The sequence below is a fragment of the Strix uralensis genome, chromosome 9, assembly GCF_047716275.1.
Source record: "Strix uralensis isolate ZFMK-TIS-50842 chromosome 9, bStrUra1, whole genome shotgun sequence".
In the NCBI taxonomy this organism is placed as follows: domain Eukaryota; kingdom Metazoa; phylum Chordata; class Aves; order Strigiformes; family Strigidae; genus Strix; species Strix uralensis.
This window is the reverse complement of record NC_133980.1, coordinates 28268808-28292672: the sequence shown is the minus strand read 5'-3', so window position 1 is coordinate 28292672 and position 23865 is coordinate 28268808. Positions and strand designations below refer to the sequence as shown.

The 23865-nt window shown below is 43.0% G+C and overlaps 1 protein-coding gene across 7 annotated transcripts in view; it reads right to left on the bottom strand.

Moving 5' to 3' along the window:
* MAP3K13 (mitogen-activated protein kinase kinase kinase 13) overlaps window positions 1-23865 on the bottom strand; it is an 81844-nt gene that overhangs the window by 12543 nt on the left and 45436 nt on the right. For all 7 annotated transcript variants that reach the window (XM_074877955.1, XM_074877961.1, XM_074877954.1 and 4 more), the window contains 7 exons: window positions 14775-15349; window positions 7629-7812; window positions 6978-7169; window positions 6012-6170; window positions 2954-3112; window positions 1164-1272; window positions 78-187 (listed from right to left, as the gene is read on the bottom strand). In XM_074877955.1, the coding sequence (XP_074734056.1) occupies window positions 78-187; window positions 1164-1272; window positions 2954-3112; window positions 6012-6170; window positions 6978-7169; window positions 7629-7812; window positions 14775-15276 (1415 nt within the window). In that variant the 5' untranslated portion in view covers window positions 15277-15349. The remainder of the gene's footprint in view (window positions 1-77; window positions 188-1163; window positions 1273-2953; window positions 3113-6011; window positions 6171-6977; window positions 7170-7628; window positions 7813-14774; window positions 15350-23865) is intronic.

The following is a 23865-nucleotide window of genomic DNA, read 5'->3' as shown; positions in this document are numbered from 1 at the left end:
AGCTGGACTCATACAGCTGGAGAAGAGAAGGCTGGATGGGAAAAGTGAGCAGTAAACATAAAAGACTGTTAACAGACCTCAGCTCTTCTCTTCGACGACGAATCAATTCTTCATCTAGCCGGTGGATACAAGTTCCTTCACTTTTAATTTTCTCAAAATGTTTCTTCACTTCTTCTCTCCATTCAGCCTAGGGAAGCAACTCACTTTCAGGTATTTACAAAGGATTGGAATCCCTGGTTGCACCAAAGAAAAACTCTTGGGCAATATTCTTTGTGTGTGCAGAAATTTACAGGTTTGGGTTGAAAACATGTTTCTGTTAGCTGAATTATTTTGGGTAACAACATTGCAGCATGTTTAGTTTCAGCATTTTCAAATGGTATTTCCAATTTTGTGCTCCAATTACATCAAATAAAACATATCTGCATTTTCTAAAAAAATGTTTTTAAAACTTCCTAAAGGTCTTTTCATCCTAAGGCAACATTTTCTTCCCTTTTGGCATTTAGAGTAAACAGAAAGGCTTATGATTTGGAAATCTATATTCATGACAGTGATGACTGTCACTAGGGTGATACTAATTGTATTTGCCCCTTGAAGTCCTGGTTCTTGCAGCTGTAATAAACACACCCACTTCCTCACATACACCCCAACACTGCATAGATCCTCTATACTGGAGGCAAGGTTCCATTCTCATTCCCTCCTGGGGAGCAGACAATAGCTCACTGGGTAGGACTGAGAGGAATCTCTAAGAACATACTTTTAGATCTTCCCTGAAAGTCCCACAGTCCCTTTACTGCCCTGTAACAGCTCTTTGTCTCACTGGCTGCCCCACTCATCTTTACTATAGATGCAATGGTTCTGCTCCCAGCAGTCTCGTGGTCTCCAGTACAACAGGACTGGGAGAACAGCTGGAAGCAGAACAGCTGATGTCAGCAGTCCCAGGGAGAAGTGAACAAGACAACACTGAGTTTCTGACTAAAGTCAGCAGATGTCTCAGTTTGTGAAAGCTTGGGTAAAAGATTTTTAAATACCTATTAGCTTGTTTCTCCTCAGGAATAAAACTGAAATCATGGATCTGGACTTCTGCTGTACTCGATGCAACCTCCAAAATCAGATCCTTGGAGCTAAACTCTAGTACTCATGGGCTACAGCCACTCTCCAGTTACCTGTGATTTGAAATAGGTTTCCTGAGGAGTAGCCAGTACGTCAGCAGATGCGATATCCAGGTGCATCAGTGTCTGCCGGAAGGAGGGACGATTCCGGGGCTTGCTCTGCCTGGAGCAAAACAGACAAATACCCAAGCATGAGATGAGGTTAACATTGCTAGCTTCTCCTACCCTTCTTAAAGGGTTTCTCATGAGAACATACTCTCTGAATCTTGTAGCTGACAGATTAGAGCAAAGGAGATTTTCTGGTTTTCTCTTTTGCTGAATATGAGTTTATTGTGCTAGAGTTGGTTTGTATTCAGTTTTTGGTTTGTGATGATCTATTCTGAAGAAACAAAAAGAGATGAAAAACATTTAAAATAGGAAAATGTGATTACAAAGTGAAAGATGGGATACAAACTGAAACTGCTCCTAACTTGTTTGTCAAGAAGAAAGAGATCTCTGTTCATTATGCTGTTAATTTCCAACTTTTATAATGGGAATACACAATCTAGTAGAAATTATAATTCCCATTCAACAAAACGGGGTGTCTATAAACACCAAACATATGTAAGTTGCCACGCAGTATATGCCTGAGCTTACACGGTATCGTAACACACTGAACATCTCTAAGATCACAATCAAGTACAAAACCATTTGTATCTTTGAGAAAAGAGACCAGGACTCAAGCTTCAGGAGTGACCCCACCAGACTTAGTGCACGGATTCAGTGCTCAGGACAAGAAACAGCTTCTGCAGCCACCTCTCCCCTACAAACCACCCACTTCCACTAGGTGGGGATACAAGTGTGTGTACTTGCTGCCCAGAGCCGCACAAACTGCTCCTGCCTCTCGCAGCCTGGCGCAGCAGCAGCAGCACAGCCAGGCAGAGCACATCCCAGCACAGACACTGCAACAGCACGACCTACTGCAGAGCTCAGGGTCAGGGGGGTAAACAGCCACTTGAAAAGATCTATAGATGCTCTGGCCTGTTTTTCCCTTTGTGCCATGGAGAGGATGGCTGGGAAAACTCATGGAGTGGGAAAATGCCGGAAGACTATTTACACGCTGTGTCAAGATGCAATTACAAAGACAAAGCATTAACCCAAGACAAAGAATTTCAACTCTAATCTGGCAGGTGGAGGAAACTGAAAGCATTTTCCATATCTATATACCTATAAAATCCCGGTTTCACACAGAAAGCTCGAATTTCTCTTTGTCCAGCTCAAAAGCCAGGCGCTTACAAGTGGTTTCAGAGTGAAAAATTATTTCCTTTCACTCTGGAGCCAGCCTCAAGAAATTTTACACCTATCTTCCTCCCAGCTCCTTTTCTCTTCACACAGAGCTACCTTTTATCACCTACTTTGCTACAACAAAGCAACCACCTCTGTGAAGGCTACTGAAGATGATCTTGCTGCCTGCTCCTGATTCACACTGGACAGGCAACTCATGGGTAACTGTCACCCTGCTGGGGCTCCCATCAAGCTCTACTCCCCCACTTCTCTCCTGCTCAACTCCTTCCCCAACACTAGCCTGTCTCAACACTGTCTGACCACTCCCACCCCTGTCCCATCCACCCCGCAAACCAGGCAGGTTCTAAGTTCCAAATGTCCTTCTGGGGCCTGGGCCTGCTGCTATAAGGAAGCACAATTCAAAATGTAAAAACTTACTGCTCTTGTGACAAGTGTGAGGGCATTTAAGAGCCCTCTGCTTGGCACTCAACACTCCCACCCTGACTCTGGTTTCATTGGTTTTACTGGCAAGAGCTGGAAGCCAGCCCTAGGTCTGTGCAGTGTGAGGTTCAGGCTCTTACCAGGTCTGCTTCATGAGGATTTTGAAGCCGTCTGGGCAGGTGGAAGGGACAGGAAGGTGCAGGCTGTTACTGCCCACTCCCCAAATGATGGCCGAAGAGTCCACATCCTTGTAGGGAATCTCTCCAGTAAGCAGCTCCCACAAAACTACCCCAAACGACCTGATGAAGAAATAAACCAGGATAAAAGCTTCTGTGTGAAACATCCAGAGCTTGAAAAAAATACTGGCAAAACAGGGAAATAGGTGTGTCTCGTCTGAAATTGCAAGTAGGTGCAACAGTGTTTACATACTAGTTTTTAACCAAGAGTAGCTATTTCACACACCACGTAACTTCTTCCTCTGCGCCAGCCCTGGATTGAACACCAAACCACACTAGTTTTCACCCACCCTTTCCTATTTCTTTGTGAGATTTTAAAAATCCTGAAAGCACATTTTCTGTATAGATTAAAGCTTATTCCTGTTAAATGAAAAGGAAAGTTAGCTTTTCTGAGATAGACTTTTGACTGTTCTTATTGGTAAGCACAGATCATCTACTGCTGGACAGACGGAACTCATAAGTTTCTTACAGAGACAACACAACAAAGGTTTTGTGGGGTTTTTTTAACATTTCATTTAACTTTTTTTCCCGAGTTAGAAGCTCCCTCTGCTGTTATGTGTACTCCTAGGTAAGAGTTTCACAGGTTTCAGACTGAGTGCTACAACTACAGCAACATAAAAATTAAGAAACAAATGCAACATGCGTAACTGTCAGTATCAAAATCATGTGCACTCTCATCTGGTATTTCTTTCGTGCTGAAGAAAGGAAGGCTAAAGAAAGAAAAAATTAAGAGAACTCTGACTGGAAAAGAACCTCCTATTTCAAGAACTGAAAGATATAGGTAAGAAAACTTGCTTTGCTTCTCTTCCTTAGTGAAATGATCAGTAAGGAGCAAAACTTTAATTTATAACAACAAACAGTTATTAGTCTTATTTACAATCTTCACCCAACAAAACACCAAGGAAATATCTAACCAGTCAATACAGAGGTAAACAAAATGCTGCTGAGAACCAACGCCACTCTTACTGCACATTAACAACCAGGCTGCAACAGGTGAGGTACAACCATCTCAATTTCAAACCCAGACATATCACCTTACGTGCATGCCCCATCCATCTGTGGGACACCAACACTGCCAAGCTTGCTGGCAAGTCAAACTAGGTGAAAAGTGAGAAGTGTGTTTCTGGCTTGTACTAATATCAAGTTGTTTTTATTAAGTACAGAGGAACATCTAAGGGACAAACTGCCTGGGTCTGAACAACCATCAGTCAGGAAACAGAACTTCATGTGAAAAACGTTGCGCTTTCAAAGCCCATTGGCTTCAAACCAGAAGAAGCAGAATTTGACCATTTTTTCCCTCAAAATTTTTTTCTGTGGGCTGCAGGAAAGCAAGGATCCACATGGTTGGACAAACTACCAGGAAACCCCATCTGATTTCAGCTTTGTTATGATTAAGAACTGACAAAGGATTTTCAAGACTCCTGATAAGATTAGATTTTTTTTTTTAGCATGCTGTTAAAGACGAGAGCATGCAGATGTATAAGCAGCTTAGGAACTGTTCTCATTTGTTGTTAGCATTCATGAACATTGCTTTTACTCATCTTGGGGGAGGAATGGATGTCAGGGAGGAGTTTGAGCAATGACCACTGCAGCAGACTCAAGAGGAACTTGCACCAAAGACAATTCTAGGTTTGCACCAAAGAGCAACACCTCTAAGTCACTGAGGAAAGGAGTAAAGGAGTGTCCACAGTCCTCTCAGCAGAGCTAGCAGCTGGTTTTTACTGGACCTGTTGCTCCACACAACATTCCTGACCCTAAGCCACTCTGAAGGTGGAAATCCAGCACCATTCCTCCTCACGAACCTGTGATTCAAAAGGAAAAGCTCAGAAGACAAATGGCGAGTGTATTTTCTTTCCAAAACAACCCAAGAGTTTCTCCTAGAAGAGCTGGCTATGCATATGGCCTGCTACATCCACACAAAATGAACATGCAAAACACTGTGAGCACAAGAAGAGCCGTATATTACAAGACCTTCCCTTTCCCTGCAGGAAATCTTGACTTAAAGTCATGACCCACCTCCAAGCTGAATCACCACCAGCAGCAGGCTGCTGTCTGACTCCACTCGCACTCTGAACCACCCGTGGCTTTGACCTGCAGCTTCATGCTGCCTGAGGAAGGTGACAGCATTTAAAGCTGAAAAACTGCAAGAAGGAAAATTCATCCTGGCTGTAAAGCAGGGAGAAGGGCATTTGTCCTGGCTACTGACATTTCATATGCAGAAATAACAAGGCAGGAACAGAGATGAGATTCCCTTCAAGACCCTGAAACCTGTGGAGAGGCATCCCAAAGGAGCTTCAAGGCTGAGTCCTCTCAACCATTTTTAACAGCACAGAGATCCGAACATTTCCTTGTGTTGCTTTGGACACAGGGGGTGGTAACAGGTGTTCAAAACTCTTACAATGTATCCTGGTTTCCCCCCTCTTGGATCCAGGGTTAGATTCACTGGACTATAATCCCGTGGCTGTACATGTAATGGTCAAGCCTAGTATGCAGAAAGAAGCAAAAGGTGCTCGGACCCTTCAAACTAGCAGAGTAGAGGCCTCCCTAGAGCTCAGGCATGGCCCTGAAGAGGGTAGAAAGCAAGGAAAAATACCCTGGCTGCCAAAGTTGCTGAGGGGGCCCTGAGCACTAGGAATAGAAGAAAGCTCTGGCCTGAATAATGACACAGGGAACAAGAGTTGCATTTAATTACTGCAACACACAGATAGTCTGCAGTAAGTCTCATTAAATACCTTCAGATCTCAACACACAGCTTTTACACATGTATGTCATTTCTCCTTCCCTTATAGCCCATGGTTCAGTAACAAAGTTCAGGGCACTGGCAGATGGGAAAAGGAATAGTCCACCACAGAACAAACTAACCCCATTCCTAGAACAGGATAAGAGTGCTCAATATGTAAAGTGTTGGGAAACCAAGTGGCTAAACAGAAGGTGAAGATACTTAAACATTAATACTACTCACCAGATATCCACCTTTTCAGAGACGGGCTCGTTGCGTATCACCTCTGGGGCCATCCAAGCCACAGTTCCCGCAAAAGACATTTTGGTACTTTTGTCACTGAGTTCTTTAGATGTACCAAAATCTGAAATTTTTACTGCATCTGTGTGTGTAACTAAAACACTGGACAAAAAAAAAAAAAAAGAAAGAAATCAGTATTCTGCAATTTTTCCTTGTACCACAACAGCCACTGGGAGTAAATCCCTTCTTAACACAAACAGCTGATGAGGCCTGTTCACAATTGTAGTACAAGTAAAAAAGATTATCCATCTTCACCAATGAAAGCACTCGCTTTCTTTGGGGTGGTTGCATTTTGTGTCTCAAATGTATTTCTAAATACTACAAGTCAAAAATCAATCTCGATAAAATTGCAAATTAACAAGTCACTGAAGATTCACTGTGTCTGCGGACGTTTCAACGTTTTAGTAAAGCTGTACCTTAAACTGCACTGTAAACCATCTAAAAGTATTATCTCAACTCACTGTCACAGTCATGTCACAGGCTAAAGAAGTGATAAACATCTAGGGAATAAGAATATAAGCAGCCAGATAGTTTTAGTCAGAAAGCAACAGAGAAATGAGAAAAACGCATTCCAGAAAACCAGGGAAATAACAAAATAACAAATAAGAAGGAAAAATAAAAAAACAGAAGGCAACAGAATATCTCACTTTCAAAAAGGACCAGACACCATCAAGTCATTAGAAATATTTTCTGACTGCTATTTATCATGTAAGATACTGGTAAAATTTCCAGTCTTGTTAAATTGCAGCACAGGAGGGGAGTGCCAACAAGCTTCATTAGTTCCACTCTCGTTAGTTTTGAGTCAACATGGAAAAAAAATAATGCTGCTTCTGACCCAACGTTAAACTATTCCTCAAGAAAAAAAAAAAGGGGGGCGGGGGGGGAATGTTTAAGTAACTAGAGACTCACTTTGGTGACTTGAGGTCTCGATGGATGATTTTGTGAAGGTGCAGATAATTCATCCCACTTGCAATCCCCGTGGACCAATCCACAAGCAGCCGAGGGGTGACTTTCCGCCCTGCTCGCAGGACCTCGTAGAGCTGTCCATGTGCACAGTACTCCATGATAATACAGTAGCATGGGGCTTGAGTGCAAACTCCCCTGTCAAAGAAAACACACAGCTAGTGAGGAGCAGTAGAGTCTCAGAGCAACTCTCAAAGTGGCAATCAAGGGGCAGGAAAGTAACCTATTTATTCTGCCTGGGCAAGGCTCTGCTAACAGGTCTCTTTCCTGAACAGGAAAGGGAATGTTTCCTGCATGCTTTGGACAGAAGGAACCTCGTTTGGGACAGGGGTGGGTTTCCTTCAACCTCCACACCTGCAGATTTGTGGGGTTCACAGCAAGTGTTTTGTAAGCCTGCGTGCAAAGTGCAGCACTGGGTGAGAATGGTGTCCATAGCTTTGCTTTCATAAGAATGTGTGACAATTTGAGAGGAAGGATGACCACCCATTTTGTCCTACAGACAGCTTAGTTCCTGGATTTTAAAAACTTGGCCAGGGTAAATAAGCAAATGGCTCTTCCCTGAATAAAGGTATATTTCTAACAAGTTTCACAACCTACTTGAACGCAATGATGTTAGGATGTTTGAGCTTCCGCAAGTGCTTGATATCCGTTTCGTTCTGATCTCTCACTTTCTTGATGGCCACCTCCTCCGCCCGGAATTTGCCCAGGAAGACAGCTCCCTGCGCACCGCTGCCCAGCCACTGCAGCTCCGAGATCTCCTCGAACGGGACCTCCCAGGTATCTAGGCACAGGTAAGCCAAGGGGATAACGTAAAAGATCAAGACCACAAAAAAGTTCTCCTCTAAGATCACACCAGGACAGCACCTGCCATCTGCCTTACTACATCTCAAAGTGGACTTTTCTAGAGGTAGGAGATGGCATCTTCTCCCAGTACAAGCACAGCTGAGGCACACACATGCTCAGCCCCAGTATCCCTTTCCTCCAGCTTCTCTCTCCCATCACAGCCTGTTCCTTCCCATCCTCCCAGCTGTTCTTTCAACAGAGCTCATCACCACTGCTAATCACTCGGGTGAGCTGCTTCGGCTTCACAGTTGCTTCACAGGCAGCAGTTTAAGATACCAGGGACACTGGATTGGCAATTTAGGAAGGAGGTCCTCTACTCCAAAACTGATCAGTGATGGTATCTCTCAAAGTACATGACTCCATTGAAAAGCATAGATGAGAAGAAACATTTAACATTGACAACTGACAAAAAAAAAGAAATTTTGATGATTTTTCTCCCTGAAACAGGGCAAAAATAGGAAATAAAAGGGAAAGTCGGGGGTGGCAGGTTGTAAAACGCAGACCAGTAGCCACCCAACACAAAGCACATTAGCTACCACCACCAGGCACAGAAACAGGTCTTTTCCATGACAACGTTGTGTATATCAGTGTCAAATAGGCAAAAAAAATCTTAAGAGATTCCTCCTCATCCGCATGCATCTTGTAGGGATACTGCCAGAGTGGTCTAGTAGCACTGTATAAACTGTTTCAAGACAGTTGTACCCATGAGAACAGAAAGCTTTGTTATTTGTGAGTCACCTTGAAATTGCCTTAACAACCCACAAACAGCAAGATGAAAGGCAGGCAATAATTTCTTTACTGTAACTCAATAAATTTACAAGTTTAGAGAACAAATTATTTAGCAGCAAAACCAACAAGTAACCCACCGATTTCTGAAATAAAGTCGCACCTGTACAGATCCCTATTTCAGATCGCTACAAAGACGTGTCTTCTTTCATCCAGTCTCCAAGCCATTGGGGTGTTCCCAGGCCTGCAACTGGGATTATGCAAAAGTGTTCATTTTAGATATTGTCGCCACTGATGGGAAACTTATACACCCAAACTGTCTCTGGATTGATCCTGATTCAAATCTTTCCCTTAAATCATCCCTGCTGGACATCTCCTGCCGAACGCCTGCTCTCCATGCATGGACAAGGCAAGCCAGCTCCCATCTGGAGCCAGACCCCAGCGCTCATCCTGCTCACTGAACTAGAAAAAAAAAACATTGTTAATCTACAGCAAAAATGTCCTTCGACTTGGCAGGGCAAAGTTCAGCTCTCAGCACATGTTTCTGTTTCAGACACAAGTCTGGTTTTCATACTGATATATATCCACTTGCAACCTGGTACAAAAATATTAAGACAAAGCATGCAGCTCTCAACTGAAATGCATAACTAAGCAACTCCAGTAACTGTGGATTTGCCACAGATGATCCTGATCCTCAATTTTCAAGAATGCTGTGACACTGTGAAGGTGATATTGCCTGCCAGCAAATGTATCCTTTGGTATTGAATGTCTGTCTGTGTAAGAACCTAACAGAAACTGATGCATGAAACATGCTGTGACCGCTATCTTGACCACAGGACATTCAGGTATTTTAAAATTATAAGCGTTTTTCTTCACCAAACAACTTCAGCATTTTTTTGTCACAATACTTTAACTGGTATTTAATTCTTTAGACATTTAGACATTAAAAGACAGTTCTTTAAATAAGGAAAACTAAAGAAAACAAGGAAATTCATAAATAAATTGAGAAGATCTGTTTTTCTATTTAATTCACAAATGCATTGCTTCTGAAAGAAGGTGGCAAATACAGTTGATTTTTGTTTGTTGATAAACAGTAGTTTTACATGGCCAACACTGAAACTATTCTGTGGTACTGAAATAGCTGCTTCTTTACATGTGAGAAGACTGCCTTTCCTGTACAAGGCATGCAACATTGTCATTGATTTCCCTAAAGCACCCAAAGTTTGTGAGCAGTAACGGGTAACTATACTGCTATCACCTAGGAGCCCTAATTTGCTCTTAATATTACCTATTAACCTCCACAATGGCAAAGGCAGAGAGAGATTGTAAGCAAAGGAAGCAAAAGTTCATGCGCTTCCTCCTGCAAAACCATCTCATTTTCATTTGGGAAGACATATCCTTTCCCATATCCCACTCACACCCTGTCCATCAAGGGCACGAGTCAGGGAAGAGGTTTCAGTGTAGCAATGATCAGTGAAACATCCTACATCTCTGGGAATTTCAAGAACAAAGAGCCAAACCTTATGTATCGTTTAATGCAACAATAAGACAAAAATAAAAACAAACACCTTTCACTGTACAGAAGCACGTTATTACATTTCAAGACAGCCAGCATCAACAATTTGTTTGGCTCCCATAACATATCAAGCACTGAAAATCTTCGCAAAGAAAGTGATGCTGGCGGAGAAAAGCACTGGACTCCGTTCAATGGAAAGCCAGGATTTGTTAGCATTAGTGGTGCAAACCCGTAATTTCTACCACAACCCAAATCCACCGATTAAAAAATACATCTAAATTACCCTGTGTACGTGCTCCCTGCAGCTCCCTGGGACCACCCTTAAGGACAACAGGCTGACAAGGGTCAGTATTACAAAGTCAACCTTCTCAGTTCTGCAGAGGGGCAATGGGCAAGGCTGGAAAAGAGAGGACTCGACGCACTGCCAGCTGAATACAGCTGAAAGTTGAGAACTTGCACATCACCCAAACAGCAGGTTATAGAGCTCTCCCCGCTGCCTGTATAGACCCATCCTGAACACCCCACAAAACCCTGAATTATGGCTGTCCCAGGTACGGCACATCTACACAACAGGTACAATGAGAAACGCAGCATGCAAGAGGTGATGCAGAGACCTCTGTCATCTCAATCAACTGCTTGAAACAGAAAAGGACTTGCATAAACCAGCTGCAAGAACTTGGATGCATGACTGTGATGACTAACCATAGTTAAGTCAAAGTGCCTGTCCAGAAGAGAAACACCTCAGACGATCAGCAGGGTGGCTAGGAAACGCATCTGGACATGCTAAGCAAGACTCGACTGTACTGCCAGCCTTCTTTAAAAAGTCCATTAACATTGCTTGGCTAAACATCCTTTGAGGTTGCTCAGACTTCAGGGCTTGCTACTGCTCTCCTAGCACTACCCCCACCTCCAGCAGAAGAGAGACACGGATATCTAGTACCAGGATGGAGCAGTTTTTATTCCAGACTCTTCTGGGCCTAAGGAAACCTGTGGGATCCTTCCCCTAAATAAATTAAAGTGTAATAGCAGCAGGAATTACGCAAGAGCTTGCGTTTCTAAGGTGATTAAGAACCATTTGAGTAGAATGATGGGAATCTGTTTCCCATGGGGAAGAAATGCAGGAGCAGCCTGAGCCATTGAGTCAATCTATTTGAAGCAAATTTTTGCCGTTCGCCAGCGCTGGCTGCTCGCCAGCATTGGCGTTATGACAAGAAGCATCTCTGGTTTACAAAAAAACCCCACGAACACGAGCACGCTTCATAAAGCACCTTGCTCTCCAGGTTTACACAAAAATGCACACAATGACAGTAAACGTGTAACTTGTGAAAAGGTGAAAGCAACTCCTGAAGACAGGTTCTTAATCCAAAGGAAATGGCTCAGAACTCCACTGAGTCTGTAGAAAACACAAACAAGTCTTAATATAAAGTGCTAGAGTCCCAACAAATCCAAATTAAATAACTGGTAGACACAAATTAAAGAACTAAGTATATCTCCCTGAAAGCATTCACCAACAGCCTTTAGAAATCAGAGTAAACAACTGGAAAAACAGAGTCAGGCGTTACTTTATGGGTCAAACTCAAAATACTTAAACCTCAGATAATCAACTGGCAGACCATGAGCAACACATCAGCAATGGCTCCCTGCAGGAATGATTATTCACCAAGCAGGTAGAGCATTTAATTGCAGCAATTGGCATTGCTTAGTCAACCAACAGACCACCCTGCAGCAACTTCCAGCTGACCAAAGCTCACCCAGCACGGGTCCTCAAAGGAAGCACAGAAGCACACTCCTCTTGATGACCATCTCAGATGTTGAGAAGGAAACTCAATGAATAATTTCAATAACAAGATAATGTGGAATCATGTAAAAGTTGTTCCTATCTTTTCCCCCCCATTCACCAACTGATGAGCCAAGCCTTCACAGGCAATACGGACTCAAGTATCATACATTTGCAAAGGGCATGAAACCTATTTATATTTTACTACTTGAAACCACAACACAACACTACCACCATGTCCTAGAGTTTGGGCCTGCAGGAGATCCAAACCAGGCAAGCAGGGACACTGGTGAGCAGCAAAAAGTACCAGGAAGCATCTGCAGGTAACATGAAGTCCCCCATGGCTCCAGGTCCAAACTGGACTCCTACCCCAGTTGTTGATGCAGCCCAACACAAAGGATTGTTCCTGGATAAGGCTTAAAGTAGCTGTTTCATGAAGATGGGGAAAAAAAATCATCTACATAGATCTGTGGCACCAGACCAAAGCTGTAAATAAGCTCCCAGGGGAATAAAAGGCCACCGCAAGCCTCCCTCTACTGCTGAAAGAGCCAGAGACATTTCCTCGGCCTGTCTTCTCCAAACACACAGCACTTGCACAAACACAAACCTTGCATCCTCTGTGCTCTTGCTAAAAGACAGCAAAAATAAAAGCAATCACATACATCAGTTACTAAACTGCTGGCTTGTATGTAGCTGATGAAACACACACAAAGCAGATTTTCTGGTGGCAAGAAGCAAGAATGAGATCATCTGGAAAACAGAACATGAATATTCTGACAAAATACTCAAGTTTTAGCACAGAAACAGTTTAAAAAGGTTTATCCTTGGGTAATAGAAGTGTACTATTACCATCAGAGATCTGTCCAACTGATCAGCTTCAGAGGAAAAAAAAATAAAATCTTTTCACTCTCATTTATGACAGTGAAGACGTTGAAGGTGCAGCTAAACCACGCAGGCCATGTATAGCACACAGCAATTAATATTCAGCCATACCACATCTGTAGTAATTTCAAAAGTGCCCTTTTAGGAAGGGCCTAATGCCAACGGCAAACTGCAAAGCATCCATGAATCTACGGCTCCAAACATGCTCTTGACACTGAGAACAGCAAGATACTTCTGTGCATATGAAGAGGAGCTCTACGTGCACCCCCCCAAACACAACAAGACTCTCAGCTGCTCATTTTCATTAGTTAGCACTTCAATCTTTTTTATTAGTGACTTTCATACAAAAGAAAGTGTCCCCAGTGGGCCATCAAAGCACATATTAAACTGTGGTCTCCAACGCATCTGCTGCCTCAATTATACGTGAAATACGATCCCTTCACCTCACAGGTAGCTCTCCTGAAGCCACCCATCTGAGCTTACAGGCACACGCGAGCACCAGACGGCTCAGCAGCTCTCAGTGATCAGAGAAGTCTGACCTGGTGAGGCAGCACTTGTACGGGATACAATTGCTGAAAGCAGACGACGTAACTCTGCATCTGTGTCCTTTCCTTGGAAAGTCTCTTCCAAAACTCGCCACATCTAACTCGACATATTGTGCAATCACCCCTATAGTGTTAATTCCCCAAGGAACTTTCAGTCACCTTTTTTATTTATAGACCCAACCATGTGTGACATACCGAGTTTACACCATGCAGACAAAACTTAGAGCCAGCTTTGCCAAAGGATTTCAAACCCAAGAAAACTCTTGCTGAGCACACAGGTCTGACAGACAAGAGGCTGCTGCTTGGTGGCACCTGCCATTCCACAATGCAGTGGTGGATTTCCCCACTCGGAGTTACGAACTGGAAAAGATTGACTCTAGGAAGGAGGAGTAAGTTTATATCAAGGCAGATTCACCCAACATGTTATCTAACAGCTCTGTTCCCTCATATTAGGAACCGTTCCCCAACTCAACTCTGGGGTTTAGATATGAACCACTCAGATGGGTTTTCTGACCACATATCTTATCATTTGTCTATGCCAGAAAACCATTTGATTAATACTGAGTCATGATCACAGCAATACAGGAGACTTCTACCCCACAGTACAGTACAGTGGCCAGGCTGTTCCCATTTTCGATAAGCCTCAACCATTTCAGCTTCTTAATTCTAATGACAGATTGTTCTTTTCCCATCTGCCACTTCCCTCCCCCTGTGTAAGGGGAGAAATTAGACACCAAAGGCAGAGCATACTCTGCTCTTCAGCTTTCAGGAACCCCTAAAGATAGATGTATACAACTGACTGGGACATTACTTATTCCCAAACTACATATTTTTCATATATATATATATATATTTATACTCACACACACTCTTCTACATTTATACATCTAAATGAAAAAAAGTATAAACATTAAAGGACATATGTCTGGAAAGATAAGTACTGAATGGTATTTTAAAAAGTAAAATTACTCCTGAACAAAAAGACATAAAGTTCATGTAATACGCCCACAGAAAAGCAATCCTTCTGCTATTTGGTGGTGAACCGAAGACAGCCTTCACAAACACAGGAGTAGAAATGCCTCTGTCGCTGTTTTTCACCTGGCATGATTAAAATACCTACGCGTATGCTTTTCATCTGGCATGCAAAAACTGCAGAAATTAAGCAGTTGGTACAACCCCTGTGCTCAACACAAATACTCGGTTCAGATTCAGACGCTGTCACAGCGGCCCAAGGCATGGGTCAGAACAGGCAATTGTTTTTGACTCCATCATGAGCTGCCTTTGCTACAAGTGACAGCTGTTGCCTGTACAGTGCAGGATTTCTCTTTGCAAACCCATAATAGGGCTGCACGAGACAAAAATGGTCACATGGAAAGCTGGGAAAAAGCCCTGGGCTGCTTTCCTCACCTTCACACATTCCCCCAGAAGCAATAAGGGTTTGTTTCCCTACTTACCTTGCTGTTGCAGTTTGTAGTCTGTGGAGTATGCCTTGCCTATGATGTTCCACACTGGCCTCAGACAACCAAAAAGTCCCTCAAGAAACCCCCCACTCCCACTGCCTGATCTGTTGAACTGGACTTTAACATCGTCCGCTCCACTGTTGCCCTCTCCATCCATAGTGTTCCTGTTGCCCTGAGGAATGGCTGTTTCAGATTCATCCTGCTCTCGCAGCTGCAGCACACTGTTCTCAAATTGGTCCCTAGAGTCCTCGCTGATGCTGGTCAGCACTGCTGCAGTGACCGGGCTGCTCATGTTTTCGACGAGGTCTGCTTGCAGCAAGCCCTTCTCACGCGCATCTTCTACGAGTTCGGGGGACGGGTGGTTTCCAGTAGGCGCATGTTCATCATGTAACCTACTAAAGTCTTTATCTTCACAGAAAGCTTTGCCAATTGAGTTTGGAGAGGAAGACAAGCTCAGGCGCTCCTGAGTACTGGCCATGATGCTGTGAGTGTGCATCAAGGAGATGGTCTGAGTTGGTACTTAGAGAATTAGTACAACACAATTCAGATGTGACACATGGACCCAGTACCTGAAATGAGAGGAAAAAGAACAACTTTCAAATTTTTATTTATGTATTTTCACTATGTGCACTTTCACAGAGGTGAGCTGATAATTAACTAGACATTCCAGACAACCACTGATACTTAGTAAATAATTACTGCCCTAAAAGCAACAAATAAATTATTCCAACAGAAACTCCACTCACACAGTACTCTCAGTAACCTACTGCAGGAATTGCCCGGTAAACAAACACCACAAGTTTTAGACAAAAGCCTAAAGGTCAAAACCATGAAAGACTCTTTGCAGCAAAGAGCTGTTTCTTCATGGTTACTATAGCATTTATCAGACTGAAACTGACCCCCAGGTGTTTCCCAGCTCAGGTATGGTTTGAGCCCAGTCACTGTTTCTGGGTCTGGCACAGCCCACAAGCTCAGAATATCTCTGCAAACCCTTGAAGCAAGGCATTAGAGAAACAAAGCACAGCAATACAGGTGGCCTGAATCCACTCAGGGATGGTTTGTAGCTTTTCCCTCAGAGCCCCACCTAGTTATGACCATCCTGGTCCTTTAGTTTAATCCTTTCAGGTTCAACGCAGCAAGACATGTTATATTCTCTAACCATGTACATGTCACCTTCATAAACAACTAACACAGAGAGAGCTTCACGGGAGCAGTATGGTCTCCCTCCTTCTGCAAGCCTGAAGAGCATCTCCTCCCACGGCTCTCTGCTTTGTCCCTGCTGAAGTTCCTAGTAGGTTGCATATAAAAACAGAGCTGGTGTCCCTTTTAAAAAGTTCCCCCATCTCTTGCTACGTGCTCCACTGCAAGACCCTTTTTCCACAATCCAGCGCAGTGCCACCTTTCTACAGAGCCGGGCCGACAGCCGGGGGTCGCGCTGCGATAGCTGCCCCCACTGCCAAAGCACTTTTCGGGGTAGAGCCACTTCCAAAACAAGAGTCCCAAACTTTGCGCCAGAAGTACTTAAGCGCATTCAGCCTGTAACACAGAACAAAGCCTGATTTTAAATTCCACATGAAGTTGGAGTCAGAGGAATGGCATTAACAGAAACTATTTTGTGAAAAAGTAAGATCAGTTACACTAGGTGCAAAGTCCCGGGCTCTGCAAACAGCCACTGAAAGGAAGAAAGAGGTGGCCAGGTAGCACACAGCCAATCGAAAGGGAACAGCTCAGTCCCAGAACTTCTCAAGATGAGGTCATTACAGAGATGAGAGATAAGACCTTCAGCCCAGTGTACGAAAAGCTCATGCCCTGGGCTTCAGTCCCTCTCCAACAGCAGAAGCAGCAAATGGGAACAGCCAGGAGCCTGTCTTACATTTCTGTATTTCTGCCTGATCACATGGGGTGTTCATAAAAGCTTTATTAGAAGAACATTATTTAGGTTGCAAACTTCATCCTTTAAAAGAAAGCAAAATAGCAAGTGAGGCAAAAATTGCAGCACAGTCCATACTAGTAAAGGAGCTGAATTAGACAAGCTCAGGAGTTGGTTACTCCTGACCTACCTGTGACCAGTTTTACAATGACTGATTCCCCAGTGTGGGAAGCTGTAGGATGACTGTAGTAGTATGGTTACCACTAGTAGTTGTTATATGATCACAGATTTTAGATTTTGTTGTCAATATAAAGAAGAAGAGGGAAAAGTTTCAGACCTGAGCAGAATTTCAGAAAAATACCAAAACAACTCCAATTCAGCATTCCTGGGCACTACCCCTGCTCATTTCCAAAAGCCTCAGAGACACAAATGATTCTTTAAACAAAAGCAAAGTGTGACCAGTGTTCCTACAGAGAAATCTGCTTTTCGTAACACAGTATATTAAGCAATGTAAATAAAACATCAGTCAGTTTTCCCTGCAAGAAACCCTAGAGTAAGAGCCAAAGCAAAAATTTGAGGTAACAGTGTCCCAAAGTATCTCAAACAATGGGGAGTGCGTTAAGGATTAAATCAGACCTGGAGGATAAAATTGTTGCTGTTATGTGACTCAGAGTACACTAATATAGTCTAGGATTTTGCTTTTACCTTCCTGTGTAGTTTTCTGACTTTGGAATGCTTGATTGTATAGATTTAACAAAGAAAGAACAGCTTTTCCTGTACATATTTCATATCTTCCTCGTTTCTAAATGGATTATCAGCATCATATGTGACTCCTTTTCTCCCCACGCATTTCTCAGTATTTCCTGGGAGGTTAAGCCTCTCTCATCCTGCTGCCAAAGCACCACAACATATATACATTATGCTGCTAACAGCTACTAGACCACCCTGACCCTCAGTTCAATTCTACTCTGGTATTATTTGTCCTACAGACACCTGCAGCCTCCCATCACAATCGGGGCTCAACACAGCGGAAAGTGCGAGTGTACACAGAGAATCCCTTTTTTTGATCTCAATAAAAGGTGAAATTCTGGCAAGTTGCGTGCATTTTCTGTGCTGCATAGTAGGCTGACAACAGAATCACAGGCCTATTGGCTGCAAAGGACCCCAGGAAGTTAATCAGGTCCAGCTTCCCTCCTACCTGCAGCAGGGCTATCGCAACACAGCTCAGCCGTGACTACAATAACCCAGCCAAGAACAAACCCCAGATTCGGGGACATCAGGTCTATCTTACCAGATCAAATTGCCTTCTCCAAGACTTAGATATTTCAAATTAAAAAAGCCTTAAAGCACAGTGCCCTGCCATCTTATATGCTTCTTGGGGAGAGGAGGCATGCAAAAGTTATAAAATTATTTTCAAACTGGCATGATACAGCCTTATTTAGGTACTTACATAAGCAGCCTGATTTTTCAGAGGTATAGTGAACTCATTGTTTTGAAAGCATGAGATGGCAGCACTTATTTTAAAGCAACTTCATATCAAGCCAATTTGAAGTAAAGTGGTCCAGATACATTGGTGGGGCATAGAAGGCAGTTTCTGCCACAATGCATCAATGCTGACTTGTTGGGGAAATGAATTTTTTAAATTATATTACAGTAAAATCTGCAATGTGCAACCTCTTGCCTTAGCAAAATTTGATTTAACACAGACAAATTAGGTTGTCTCTGACCTTGCCATCTCTTCAGACAAGGGATGAAGAGCATTTTTCAAGCTTTATCGTCATGTTTCCCCTATTCTTTTGGTCAGAGTACCGAAGATATGGCTGAGATTGTTCATGTTGAACTCTTCCCAATAAAAGAAATCTCAGTTTCATTCAATGCAAACAAAGACATTTTCTTGAAAGCTTAAAGTTTCATTATATATAGACTATTTGCCATTTGGGATGTTATGATCTGTATGTGCCTCCTTAACTTTTCCAGTGAAGAGCATAGTCAAGCGGCGTTCTGTTTCTATCTTAGTGATGCTTCTGCTGTAGCAGTCTTCAAGTCAAAAGCTGAAAGCTCTGTGTGTGTAGGAGGACTGTGTGCATATTTAAGATACTCAGATTTCATGAAGTGCTGCTGCAAAAGCAGACTTCAAGGCAGACCCTCTGATTTGAACTATTTTGATGAGTTCACGCACTCTGCAGCTAACAGATTTATTTTACGTCTATAAGGAAATTTGAGGCTCGGTGTAATCTTGCATGATCACAACTCCTTGTAAATGATTCCATTTCCAGGCAAAATCCCACCATGCCCAGATAAAAAGAGCACAAAGTGCACTTCTTCCAGAAAGAGTGAAGCTGCACCTCAACACATCAGACAGTCTGAACTGCAGTTTAAAACTATTAGAAAACAGTTTACCCAAATCAGCACCAGCCAGGGCAAGTGAATCAGTTACCACAAGGCATGCTCTCACATTGCCTGATACTGTGTCTGCTCCTGGAAAAAATCTGCCCTAGCAAGTGTCCTCACGCACACACAGAGCAACCAAATCACACGGCTGCCTATAGAAGCCCAATATTTATGAGTGTGTCAAAGCAATGATCAGGTTTGAAGACAGAATCACAGAATCATCTAGGTTGGAAAGGACCTTGAAGATCATCTAGTCCAACCATCAACCCAACACTGACAGTTCCCAACTACACCAGATCCCTCAGCGCTATGTCAACCCTACTCTTAAACACCTCCAGGGATGGGGACTCCACCACCTCCCTGGGCAGCCCATTCCAACACCTAACAACCCCTTCTGTAAAGAAATACTTCCTAATATCTAGTCTAAACCTTCCCTGGCGCAACTTGAGGCCATTACCTCTTGTCTTATCACTCATTACTTGGTTAAAGAGGCTCATCCCCAGCTCTCTGCAACCTCCTTTCAGGGAGTTGTAGAGGGCGAGTTCTCCCCTCAGCCTCCTCTTCTCCAGACTAAACCCCCCCAGTTCCCTCAGCCGCTCCCCATCAGACCTGTGCTCCAGACCCTGCACCAGCTTCGTTGCCCTTCTCTGGACACGCTCGAGTCATTCAAAGTCCTTTTTGTAGTGAGGGGCCCAAAACTGAACACAATAATCGAGGTGCGGCCTCACCAGTGCCGAGTACAGGGGTAAGATCCCTTCCCTGTCCCTGCTGGCCACGCTATTTCTATAGGATCATGCTATTATCATTTCTATAGGTCAGGATGCCATTGGCCTTCTTGGCCACCCGGGCACACTGCTGGCTCATGTCCAGCCGGCTGTCAATCAACACCCCCAGGTCCCTCTCTGACTGGCAGCTCTCCAGCCACTCCTCCCCAAGCCTGTAGCACTGCTGGGGGTTGTTGTGGCCCAAGTGCAGCACCCGGCATTTGGCCTTATTGAAACTCCTACAGTTGGCCTTAGCCCATCGCTCCAGCCTGTCCAGATCCCTCTGCAGAGCCTCCCTACCCTCGAGGCGATCAACACTCCCACCCAAGACGTGGCAGAGTTAAACAAGTGCCTTGCATGGACCATAATGGAAGTTTCTCCTTTAAAGAGCTGTGCTAAAAATAGAGTAGCAAATCACAATTCCAGATACAGCACCCAAACAAAATGTTAATATGCTGTAAAGGTTGCATAAGTACAAAGCGGTCACCACTCAGTTTCCTAACAGCACAAATGCCTATTAATATTAAGTTAGTTTCCTTGAAGCACTATTTCCTGTATTACCCAGTCAAGCATATTCTATGCTTGCACTTCCAATATACAAAGGAAATAAAAGCAACTATCTGATCCATGTTTAAGGGCTGCACAAGAGCAGCTGGCAGAAACTAGCCAGTGGATACATAGCAAATATCAGGGACAGAAGAGATTCCTGTGCATACCACTACTCACATTCAAGCCCTCAAGTTCCCTTGCTTTTTCCTGGTGCTCACTGTGATTTCCTTCTGGCTGCATTAGGTGCAGCAAGGTAACTACACCTTTCTGAGTAACAGTGCAATACTCCTGGCTTGGGATAATATTTAAAGTGACCTAGAATCTAATAAAAATGCAAAAAGCATGCTTATAAAGTAGTTATCTTGGTACACATATCTTGCAGCTGAGTTCTCCTGCCCCTTGTGATTATCTCTCAATTTCTACACTGAATTTTTACAACAGGTTGATACACCGTCCTCTCCCATCTCTTGACCTTCCACGCTGTACAACTTCAGCACAGGAAAGCACTGAGAGTTGCTGAGTTGGCAAGTACCAGAGCCGTGGCTGTCACTTCTGATCTTTGGGTTTTGAAAATCACGCGATTTTATTACAAAGCATTCCAACAAACTTTTTCTCTTCCTGGTCTCCTGGTGAGGAAAATGCTGTATGAGTGAATCAGACATTTCTCTTATGATGCACTTCTATGGTTTTACATTACTTGGAATATATGCTTGTGTTTTGCATAGTTGTTTTGAATAGAAATTGTAATCGAAGATTTATTATAGAGAATGAGTTATACATCATCAAAATGCAACCTCTTTGTTTTCAGGTTTTGTGTCCTGGGTTGATTTTTTTTAAGTGACATTATTCAGAGGAAGGAATTGCAAACAAACATAGCCTGAAGTTTCACCCAGAATTGCTCTGCCTTTCTTTCCTTTCTCCACAAAAAAAAAAAAAAAAAAAAAAAGCAGCTCTATTTTGTCCAGTTATCGAAAAAGAAACTACCCTGTTAAGTTAACCCATATTAACTTGGTATAGTCTAGCCCACGTTATGGGCAAATCTTTAAGCTAACTCTGGAGTAGCCCAGGCAAAAGCTTGGGGATTTTTAAGCAATCGATCTCTTTCTCGAGACACACTGCTCCTTCAAGGAAGCATGTTTCTTCCACATCACAACACACATCCCATCTCACACCTGCATGAATGCTCAGCCACAGTCCAGCTGATTTTTAAATATTAAAATTATGACATTGCCAAAACATAATTCATTTCTAATAAACCAGTTGAAAATTCTTCATCTGATGCACTTGAGATTTTCTGTCACTGCAACAGCTCTGAACACATTTATGCATGTACCCTGTCCTGGTTTTGGCTGGGATAGAGTTAATTTTCTTCCTAGTAGCTGGTGCAGTGCTTTGTTTTGGATTTAGTATGAGAATATTGTTGATAACACACTGATGTTTTAGTAGTTGCTAAGTAGCACTTACCCTAAGTTAAGGATTTTTCAGTTTCCCATGTTCTGCCAGTGAGCGAGGGCACAAGAAGATGGGAGGGAGCATGGCCAGGAGAGCTGGCCCGAACTAGCCAAAGAGCTATTCCATACCATAGGACGTTATGGCCAGTATATGAACGGAGGAGCTGGCCGGGAGGGGCCGATCACTGCTCGGGCATTGGTCAGCAGGTGGTGAGCAACCACACTGTGCATCACTCGTCTTTTCTTGGGTTTTATTTTTCTCTCTCTCTTCTTGCTATACTTATTTTCATTACTATTATTATTATATTTTATTTTGGTCATTAAACTGTTCTTATATCAACCCATGAGTTTTACTCTTTCTTTCAATTCTCCTCCCCATCTCTCTGCGGGGGGGGGGGGGGGGGGGGGGGGGCGGAGTGAGCAAGCAACTGTGTGGTGCTCAGCTGCCAGCTGGGGTTAAATCATGACAACCCTGACTTACTCTACAAGAAAACAGCAGACTTATCCGGGAAAACTGAAATATCGTAACACTGGCTTTTTTGTGCTTTACCCTGTTCTTTCTGGTTGTCATATCAACACTACACTACTTCTGTACCTCATGAAGAATACTGACTGGAATATATACTCTTAATTCCACTAAATATTTGGATGCCACCTCAATGTAAGACAACTAACTTTTGCAGACACCATAATCATCACCTGAGCTATGTGGTAGCAATTGCTGAGGGTTCACAACTATTATGGTCATTCTAAAGTGTTAACAGAATATTTTAACATAGCCATGGGCATTAAGACCACAGATATGTAACTATGTTGTGTGCAGCTATGTCCATATTATCACAACAGAAGTTTGAACTCATGTGTCTGCTGATTTAAGTTAGCCTTTATTCAATATATTCAGTCGACCCTAAAACAGGGACGTGTCATTTTTGGCAAAAGTGATTTCACAGTTGTAATGTACTTTTGTCTGTTGCTGTATCAGTGAGAAAGAGAACTCTGTCTAGCTTTCTGGTCTGAACCCTTTCTGACCATGACAAAAATAGTATGGTATACCAGCCAAGAAATATTCATAATGGCTGAATTCAAGCTCTGTGCATAAAGCCAGCTGGAGGTTTGCTATGCACCTTATATATTCCAACTAAGCCTGTCAAGAGTAGAATAAGTGGCACTTAGACTACAGCATAAGAAGAAACCATACCACACCGAAATGACAGGTTTATCTATCCCCATTTCCTGCCTCCAAAACCCAGGAGAAGAATCTGCAGTTAGCAAAACCTTGCCAGTGCAGTGCCACCCAGTTCCCCATGATCTGCAGCTCACTGTGATTTTATGAACTATCTCATCCTCCACTCCAACATCGTTTTTCAAGTCTGAAAATTCCCGCTCATACCTTCTCATTCACCGTACGAAAGCTGCTCTGTATCTTTGATCACCTCTCTACATCTTTTCCATTTCTCCTATATTTCAACCTTAGAGTTGGGGGAGTAAGACCACAGACAGAATCCCCAATGTGGGCACACCACAGAAATGTATAATGGCATAATGATCATTTTTGTTCTTTACTGCTTTCCTAACTATTCCTCTAATGCTATCCGGTGTCTAAGCATTCTTCAGGATGTTAAGCTAACTTCCATGGCTCTCTTACAACCTTAAGATCTCATTCTTGAGCAGCAAAAGCTAGGTCAGAGCCTAATTCCTACGTACAGGATGTTAAGATTAAATTATATTTAATCAACACTAAATTTGACTGACATTTTATCATTCAAGTTCACAAGAGCCTTCCAGTACTCTCTGCAACTGGCTTACGTGTTTATTATCCTGAACATCTTCTGTAGTCTCATAGCCTAAATGCTCTTCCTTCAAATTATTCCTAAATTATCTTGATAAGGAAAGAAAAGGTGGAAAGAGTATGAGTAGTGCAATTTCCAAAGCAGAGCCCTATGACATCTCCTTTTAGAGAAAAATGTTTCAACATTACTGTCTCTTATTTCATATAATTTAACCAATCATTTATTTATGAGACAGGCGTCCCTGTTATTTTATAGGTGATTAGTTTCTTT